Source organism: Mus pahari, chromosome 14 (assembly GCF_900095145.1).
Source record: "Mus pahari chromosome 14, PAHARI_EIJ_v1.1, whole genome shotgun sequence".
Lineage (NCBI taxonomy): Eukaryota > Metazoa > Chordata > Mammalia > Rodentia > Muridae > Mus > Mus pahari.
In genome coordinates this window covers 65,895,551-65,905,455 of record NC_034603.1, presented here as the reverse complement: position 1 = coordinate 65,905,455, position 9,905 = coordinate 65,895,551, and the positions used below count along the sequence as shown (strand labels likewise).

Sequence of the window (9,905 nt, the reverse complement as noted above, 5' to 3'; positions counted from 1 at the left end):
CCCAATTCAGAGGAAGATTAAACAAGCCAACCTCAGCAAAACCCAAGATAGATCATATGTGGCAAAGAGGGGTTCTCTCTCTCTCTCTCTCTCTCTCTCTCTCTCTCCCTCCCTCCCTCTCTCCCTCTCCCTCCCTTTTCCCCCTCCCCTCCCCTCCCCCTCTTCCTCTCCCATTTTAGCTCATTTGCCAGTGTAACAAATCAGCAATGGGCATGATGGGGCAACAAGAAAACAAAAATAAGACTTGCCTCCTATTGCCCCCTTTCAAGCATAAACCCAGTAGGTGTTTTGAGACAGACTCCAGAGCACCCAAGATATGCAGGAATGAACATTTTTAGCCATTGCAGACCTGTACTTTGTTCTGGTTTAGGACTTCATAAGGATCCTTTGAGAGTGCTTTTACTCCCAAAGCGAGAGGAATTGGAAAATAGAACATTTTGTGACAGAGCCTGGTGACTCAGTGGCAGCATTTCAGCTTAGCACACACAAGGCTCTGGGCTCCCTCATATACCAAAAACTAAAGGGGAAAACCCATTTCAGTCTCTAAAACAATGACAGTTTTTTTTTGTTTTGTTTTTTGCTTTTTTTAGGTTATGTTTTATCAATAGACCAGAAAAACATAAACTTGTAAAGAGAGTTGAAAGTATTGCTTTCCCATGAATAAACTTACGGGGAAACTTCTGATTTGCTTTAGAAAATTAGTTGAAGTCATTTTTGCGATTTGTTCTCTCATTTGTTTTTGTTTGTTTTGAGACAGGGTCTCACTTTGTAGACCAGACTGGCCTCGAATCCACAGAGATCTGCCTGCCTCTGCCTCCCAGGGGCTGGGATTAAGGGGTTGTGCCACTATGTTTGGCTATTGCAATTAATTAATTCTATTACTAAAAATATCTCTTGTTAATCAGCCGTGGTTTGGTCATGCTTGTTTGAGGTCACTTGATAAGAATGGCCCACACACCCCAAAATGTGGGTGTCTGATTTGTCTCTAGCCTGATCCCAGTGCCCACAAACCTCCTAGTTCCTTACTTAAGTTAGATGGTTGTCACAACACATCAGTTTTATGGGAATGGGCATTTTCCCTGCACTCTTGTGCCCAAAGAGGTCAGAAAAGGGCATCAGATTCCCCTGGACCTGGACTTACTCTGGAAGGTGGTGAGCTGCCAGGTGTGTGCTGGGACTCAAACCCTGGTCCACTCTGAGAGCAACAAGCGTTCTCACCACCCCAACCGCCCTAGTAGTAAGAACTCCTAACTGCTGAACCATTGTCCCAGGTCCCAAATAATGTGCTTTGTCTCGGTTTTGAGACGGGGCCTCACTATGTAGACCAGGTTGACATCAAACTCACAAAGAGCCTTCTGTGTCTGCTGAGATTAAAGGCATTGTCACCACATCTGGCTGAATTGCATTTTGTACCACACCTTGAAGAACAAATGGCTATGGTTTCTCTGTCGTCCTTCCTTCCTTCCTTCCTTCCTTCCTTCCTTCCTTCCTTCCTTTCCCCCTCTTCCTCCTCTTCCTCTTCCTTTTATGTTTAACTCTAGATCGCCTAGGACTAGGGTTACAGCTGATGTGAATCACCCCATATGGCTGCTGGAACCAAAGCCCAGACCTGGGTCAAAGCAGCTGAGCCATCTCTCCAGCCTTCTGGACCTGTTTGTGTTAACCAAAAAGACATGAGATTTAACCTGAAGCCAAACACTAATAAAACAGGGTTCACCCACTCCAGACCCTTCCATCTGCGAAAGACTTTCCTTTTCAATATGTTGCTGTGATAGTGAACAGTAGCCTTGGTTCAGCTTAACAGATGTGACAGCAACGTAGACTTGGAGGCATGGGTCTGGCCAGGCCAGCAGTGTGTAGGGTCCCTGAGTATCCTGTGTCTTCCTTCTAGTGGAGAAGCCGTACAAGTGTGAGTTCTGCGGGAGAAGCTACAAGCAGAGAAGCTCCCTGGAGGAGCACAAGGAACGCTGCCGAGCTTTTCTTCAGAACCCTGACATGGGGGACGCTGGTGAGTGGCACAGTGCTAGGTCGCTGGACGTGTCAGTGAGCGTCTGCCCTTCTAGGCGATGGAGACAGATCCTAGACAGAACAAATGAGCAAGGCAGAGAGATTATGAGTGCTATGGAGAAAAGCAGAGCATAGAGTACAGGGAATGGGTGAGCCTAGGAAGCTGCCAACTGTGCAGCATTTCAGGGGACTTAAAGGTATGGCAGTGAGCCCCACAGGTCACTGGGGACCAGTACATACAAAGGTCCCAAGGCTCAACTTGAAGAAATAGAAATATAGCCCGGCGTGACTGGAGAGGCATGAGCAATGGGATGTAAAGCCAGAGAGGAGAAGGGAAACCAGATCTTATCAGGCCTTGTAGGCTATCGTAAAGGCCTTTGAGAGAAACGGAAAACCTTTGAACATGGACAGGTGATGTCACCGGACTTCTCATCTGAAAGCCATCGTCTTAACTTGTTCATGAAAATAGGTCGTGCTGAGGACAAGGTGAGATAGATCTGGGGGAATCCAGTTGGGAGTCTGTGGCAGGAATTCACGCCAAGGGAAACTGTCTTGGCATTGACTGGGTGATGGTGTTCTGAGTCTGTAAACACATTTCAAAGGTAGAGCCAGGGCAGAGCCAGCAGGATTTCCTAACAGTGTTGGAATGGCACAGAGTGTGACACAGGCTGGAGAGTGGTTAGTGAAGAACCAGTTAAAAAGTGCAAGGATTTCCTTTACCCGGGGCCCAAAGGTGATGTCCTTGACTGCGAGTGTGACTCACTGCGATGTCTGTGCTTGGCTTTGACAGGATTCCTATTTTCTCCAGGGATTTGAACTGTCTGCCTCCTGACCGCAGGTTGAAAGGCTCTGCTTCTCCTCCACGTCCAGGGTGGCTGGCTTCATTTCCTTCTCTTCTTCTACTTGCATCAGCCTAAAGCTTGTCTTGTATAGCATCTCTGACGGTCACCCTTCCTTCTATCCATTTGGCCTTCAACCAGATTCTTCAGTGTGGGGTGGGGACTTGGTTGTTTGATTCTGAGAACCAAGTGCTTATCTAGCGGGAAGCGGTCCTCATGGGCATTGGTGACTGACAGCTGTAACTGCACTGGAACATTTTGAGTGGCCTGAAGCAGGGTGATTACAGAGTGTGACAGAGCAAAGTGGGGGAGTTATGAAAAGCAGAGTGGAAATCCTGAGTGTTCTCCCCCATGGAGTGGAAGGAAATTGTGCTTTAGTTAAAGCCTGTTTCCTGATTCCCACACTGGGCAGCAAAAACCTGTGAGTCTGTGTTGCCTCTACCTCTCATTCTGATGGCATCTCGGGTTTTATCAAGGACCCCCATGTCCATCTTGGTTCTGGGGAGTGATGCTTGCTCTTTTAATAAAAAAAAAAAAATAAAGCTTGGTGTTCGCCATCTTTGATAGCATGCTTAGTAGCAAGTTTAGTGTTTGCACATAAAAGAAACATTTAATCCTATGTTCTCGATTTAGACGTGGAAAAACAAAGACTTGTCAGAATCCATTGACTAACTTAAAAACCACTAGAACTTTAGCTTGCTTATTTAGTGTGTGTGTGTGTGTGTGTGTGTGTGCACTCAATGTGTGTGTACATGTGCATGTGCGTGTGTCTAGCAGTATTTTTTTTGTTTTTAAAGTACAACTTAAGGTGCAGTTCATACCTATTTGTAGCTGAAAAAGAGTCCATGTATGAATTTACTACATTCTGCTTTTCTAATCATCGATTAATAGGTAGCGGATTTAGTTTCCATTTGGGGGAATAATAAGCTATTTTTTAGTGATCTTATATTATCTGGATAGCAAAAGAAATAAAGCAACATATACTGAATAGATACATGCACATACTAGTGTGTGTGTATACATGGGAGTATATGTGCATGTGTATATATGTGTGAATGTGCGTGTATTTATGTGTATTGTGTGTAAATGTATGTGTGTATAAATGTGTGTATACATGTATGTGTGTGTGTGTGTGTGTGTGTGTGTGTGAGAGAGAGAGAGAGAGAGAGAGAGAGAGAGAGAGAGAGAGAGAGAGAGAGAGAGAGAGATATGATTCTCCTGGAAACAGGAGGACCAGCAAGCTCTCTTTCATATACAATATATTTGAAGTGATTATTTGTAAAGTAACTTTTTTAAAAAAAATTGAGTCCCCATGCCATTTTAGTGATTTGAAGTTTTAAAAGTTACCAAAAAAAAAAAATTATTTAGACCATTCAGAAGTGCTGGACAGGTTGGGAGTCACTGAGCTGCAGTCTGAGCTAGTTTGTATTCATAGGGGTGTTCGATGGATCCGTGCAGCATGGTCTAAGTCTCAGTAGAAAGTAAAGGGTTAACCAAGTCAGCAAGCTTTGATTTGATTCTGGTTTGGTTTGGTTTGGTTTGATTTGGATTTTGAGATGCGGCCAGCCTCTCTATGTAGCCCTGGCTGACCTTGGACCTGTAGAGATCCACCTGCTTGTGCTTTCTGGATACTGGGGTTAACAGAGGTGTGCACCACCATGCCTGGCTTTGACTTTTTTTTTTTTTTTTTTAGGTTACATAATGGGTAAAGTCACAGCTTAATAAAGTATAAAGACCACATGCCACAACTATATGACTGAGTCTCTTCGGTCTTAAATAGAGTCCATACATTTTTTTTTTTTCTGAGATCCAAATGTGAAGGCTTTCTGAGCCAACCCATTTCTATATCCTCCCTGTAACTAGGAGTCCAGTGTGAATACCGTGTTCTATCCCAAGTCTGACCAATGCAGTAAAGTTTTTCTGCCCTCTGCCTCCACCCTCTCTCCATGCTGGGATCACACCCATGTACCACCATGCCCAGTCTGATGTGGCACTAGCCAAAGAAGCCTCGGCCTTATGCGGGCCACACAATCAGGCAGCTGTACTTATCCCCAGTGGGGCACATCCTAAAGCTTTATCCCTCTGGTCCCTTCTAAAATGTTCTCCCAAGGCAAAGTGCAGTGTGGTAACAGCACTCAGCGGTACCCAGGATGCTGCGGCAGGATGCTGCTGATTTGGAGGGTAGGATAGCAAGACCCTGTCTCCAAAGAAAGAAAAGTTAAGTAAATTAAGTTGTGCTGGTGTGTGAGAGTCGAGCTGAGGCCAGAGCCACCTAGGCTGGAAAGCAGGCCTTCCTGGAAGGGGACAGGTGAAATGGCCTCAGAGTAAAGCGCAGCCTCGGAAAGAATACCAGTGTGAAGTGACAGGACCTTCAGATGGCCATTCTTTTATCCAGACACAGCCGGTTCGAGTCTAGATGTGCCACATCCTATGTCAGAACTGTTTGCAAGGATGAGGAAAGCTAAACTCCTGTCCCTGAAGAACACACGGTCCCCTGAGGCACTGCTCTAGGAATGGAGACACGTGAGGCATTGCAAGTTCAGCCCAAGTCTGTGCAAATGCCATGGGTGACGTCATCACAGTATTCTGGTCCTGCTGCCTAATGGAGTCCAGGTGACCAGAAGGAGCGATAGATGACCATGGGCTTTCTCTCCGTGTCACCTTGGTCTTCCTGGGGTCCACATGGCCTCATTTCACACTAGTTAGACTTGTAGTCTAATTTTCTTGTGAGTAACCATGCGTTCTGGCAATAAAAAAAACCTTTTCGTTTGTAGTGCCAGAACTCAAACCAGGGCCTTGTGTATTCTAGACAAGCATTCTACCGCTGGTAATAACATCTATAAAGTAATTGGCTAAAACCTGGTGTGACAGCATGCACCTTGAATCCAGCACTCGAGAGACAAAGGCAGGAGGACCTCTGTGAGTTCAAAGCCAGTTTGGTCTACAATGTAGATTCTACACAGCTACATAGAGAGACCTTGTCAAAAAGAAAAACCCTAAGGTGACCAATTAATTATATTTATTTGTGAGTCTTAGAGTTAACATTTCTCTTCTCTCTGCTTGTCTCAGTTGAGCTAATGCAAGCACAAGGGTTTCCAGATTTTTTTTTTTAAAGCAAGATAACATACTTTTTCTTCTAAAAGTAAATAAAATAAAATAAAATAAAAAAATCAAGTCTGTTTCCTTAACAGTCTTCACCTTACTTGCTCACAGGACAACAGTTTCATGTAACTTTTTTTGTTTCAACCTGCCTTGTCTTCGATAGCGATCTGTTGTTAGACAATCTTGTTGCACAATGACTCTGCTTGTTCCCGTCTCTATTAGCTGCTGACCACACCATAGAAGAGACAGGAAGCAGTGACTGGTTTAAGTTCCATTTAACACTTCGAGCCCTAAGGAAGGATTTTTGCAAAAAGTAAAAGCAAAACACTACCACTTAGTCAAAGCTGCAATTGCTTTGAGATTTTTTTTTAATGCATTATGGAAGCAATTAGTATCTAAGGCACATGCAGAGATTAAAGGCAATGGGTCACTTCTGCAATTGTGATTTTCAATGACGTTTTATTATTTTTCCAATATGTCTTTGCAATCTGTTGCTAGTAAAAGTTGGCATTACTTACTATGTAGTAGACACATGATGTAAAGGGAAAGTGTTCAGGATCCGACCCCGTGCCCACTCAGGAACCAAATATGCCAATGTCTACTATCCTGCATTCCCCACCTCCACCCTGGCAACATTAAACTGCCAAATAGCACCTAGGAACGGATTTCCTATTTCTTCACCTAAACTCATTATCTTCTTCCCTTGCAATGTTGCCAAACTTGTTTTCCTCCATTTACATTTCTGAGACGTGGTATAGCGAGATAACAAGTCTAGACAGTTGAGTCGGGAAGACCCGAGCCAGAAGGCATTCTCTTTTGTCTTTTCAGAATGGTTCCTAAGCAATCCCTGAGCTCAGAGGAAGCTGGCATCTGACTTAGTGTTTCAGAGGGGCTATTCAGTGCTTTCGTTCATCAGCTCTCTGACAGGTCAGAAGTGGAAAGGTCTAGGAAAGAAAATTAGAGTGTCCTCTTTGTTGTTGCCATTAGCCTAGGTCCACTCGGCAGTTAGAAAACACTTGAGTCTGTGGAGATAACCTCAGCCCCTGAGGGGTTGTTCCCCGTGGTTGGGGGAGCTGGGGTCAGAAAGTCAGTGAATGACAGATCTGGGGAGGGTGCAGGGAACCAGAATCTGCCTCTTGATTTCTTGCAGGAAGTACCTCCCTCTAAGCAGAACTGTGAAATAGGAAAACAAAATAGGAATGAAAAGGGAAGCCTCGTGCTTCAGATTATCTTTCCACACGTGAACACTCCTGAATGTTACTATCTTTCTACCCTGGAACACTCCTGAATGTTACTATCTTTCCACCCTCGAACACTCCTGAATGTTACTTTTTTCTTTTTTTTTTTTTTTAATGTCAGCCATTTGGTCACTGATTGCTGTGTTGAGAGTTATCTGGAAATGACTGTTTGAGACCAGCTTGGTGGGTAACCAGGAATGAGAAAGGTGATGTTATCTCAGAAGGCTGCCATTTAGTGACATGCCCTAATTACAGTTATTTAGGTCAACGTGTCCACGCATCAGCATCCTCTCAAACGCAGAGGATGTTGATTGCGTGTGCCCACAAACCTGCTGATGCTGATGGTGACTTTGCAGCTTAAGCAGCGGCTCCTAAAAGATAAGTGGGAAGCCAAGGTACTGCGCTCGCTCGGGGTAGGTCCTAGGTCATGATGTGCCCAGAAAGGGAGCAACCGCAAGGGACAGAACACGGTGGTAAGAAATGGGGTCAAAAGGAAAAATTCCCTAAGTATTTTCAACGTCATTTCAATCTAGATCATTTCAATAAGAGCTACAAGAGTGATCCTCTCAAGGGCACCCCTAGAGTACAGACATGGCTCCCCTGCTTCTAAAAGAAAGGAAGTGCAAAGAAGCGATCCCTCTTATTGGGAACCGACTTCAAATTCCAGTCTCTGCCTTTCATCTCTCTGCTCAAGGGGCTTTTGGGTAGTGCCACATCTGGCGGTGGTTTGTGTGAACGGAAATAATACGTGTGATCGTTTCCTCTTTGGTCATTTTAACCTGTCCCTGGACTGAACAGAATTTGACCCACTTCACTCAGTAGCAGGGTTCTGTCCACATGTACCAGGGTCCAAAGACCTTACGGAGCCTGAATGCTGCCCACACCCCTGGCCCTGAGCACAGTGTGTTCATTTACATAAATCCTGTTGACAGCTGGAGCAGAACTCAGGATGTGTTTCTTCAGAGCCAGGAGGGGTTGTTTTTTGGTTTTGGTTTTTTTGGTTTTTTTTTTTTTTTTTTTTTTTACTTTTGGAGACAGATTTTCTTTTATTACTGACTTTAAAAACCACACAAAGTTTTATATGGTATGACATCTGAAATAGGGTTCTTTTCATGATGGTACTAAAGTGGAAAATAATTAATCCTTGGAATGACCAATCTGGCGTTGACTCTCTCTGGCCCAGACTGACTGTCCTGCCCTGCAGTTCTTTCTCTGCCATTCATTTTCTGCAAGGGTAGACATGATCACATGTCTGACAGACCATGTGCTGGAATCTCTTCACACGGTCAGTGCCCAGACTCTTCTATTACAGGGCAAGGGCTGACCGTTCCCAAACCTATCCTAGGAGTATCTCATTCTATAAGCTGTCATTAGCTTTTTAAATCTAGCTCCTTAAAGCAATTACATTTTCTTCTTCCTTAGACACGTTAGAGGTGTGTGGCTATTTAGCTCTTTAGCTTGGACCTTCTGACGTTGTCAGATAAAACAGAAACATGTTCATAACATCACAGTGTTTGCTAGGGTAAGGATGCACACACCATGGCCCTCGAGTCGAGTGCAGCCAGCAATCTGTCTGTGCACAGGGCTTTTACCATTTACTTATTATATATGTGTATATGTGACATGTGTGATATGTGAACATGCCCGTGTAAGACGTGCCTGGAGCCAGAAGTTGACTTTGGATGCCTTTCTCAATCACTGTCCACCTTATTTCTTGAGACGGGGTCTCTCGTGGGCTTGCAGATTCAGCTAGATTGCGTGGCCAGTCAGTCTCTAGGGTCTGCTGGTCCTGTTTCCCTGGTGCCGGGGATACAGGCCTGGGCCACAGCACAGGTGTGGCACTTGAGATCCACATTCAGGTTCTCAGGCTTATATAGCGAGCATGTCACTGGCCGAGCCACTCCCCAGCCCCATTTTTACATTTTTAAAGAGCTGTAGAGTAGGAAAAATGAATATAGAAAGAGACAATACAGCCCACAAATTTAAAACTATCACAACCATCATGAGCATAGACGTGTGCATGTGTAATCCCAGGACTTGAGAGGTTGAAGCAAGAGGAACGTACATTTGAGGCCAGCCTTGGGGCTGTGCAACAGAAAGACCCTGTCTCAAAAAATAACAATGATAACAAAATAATCATACATAGTATTTTTACTCTTTGGGGTTTTTTTTTTTTCTGAAATAATTTACTGATCCTTGAGCCTGGCTAGCATTATAAAGTCTTCGGCCTTGTACTTGTAGCGGCTAATGAATCTTCCCTCTGGAGCCATGATGTCTCACTGGGCACTGCTGGCTGTAGCAAAGTCAATTATATTTTGTTCAGTGTATTGGCACTATTTTTATATTCCTCTAGTGGACTGAAATTCTAGCTTCTCTCCCTCCCCAGAGTTTCACATGATAGTCTAGGATGGCCTACAACTTACTGCATAGCCCAGGCTAGTCTCAAATATATGGCAGTCCCCTTCACCTCGGCCTCCCAAGTATTGGCATTATAGGTGTGAGCCACTGTCTCCTGTTGCAGCTGTCTTTTACCATCATCTTAGCAAGCTTTGAAAGTGCACTTGTCCTGGCCTCTCTAGAGTAAAAGGGAACCTTCCTATAGATATGTCTTATGTGTGTATAAGGCAATTAGGTCAATACTACTTTACAGCCGGGCCAGACAGCTCTAGCCTGTGCCATTCTGATGCCTAGTGATGGGCTGATCACTAATCCACAGTCT

At 44.5% G+C, this 9,905-nt stretch overlaps 1 protein-coding gene across 1 annotated transcript in view; it reads left to right on the top strand.

The window, feature by feature from the left end:
* The window catches only part of Ikzf3 (IKAROS family zinc finger 3), an 85,872-nt gene that overhangs the window by 64,460 nt on the left and 11,507 nt on the right, over positions 1–9,905 (top strand). Inside the window, exon 6 of the mRNA XM_021212783.2 lies at positions 1,892–2,008. Coding sequence (XP_021068442.1) covers positions 1,892–2,008 — 117 coding nt within the window. The remainder of the gene's footprint in view (positions 1–1,891; positions 2,009–9,905) is intronic.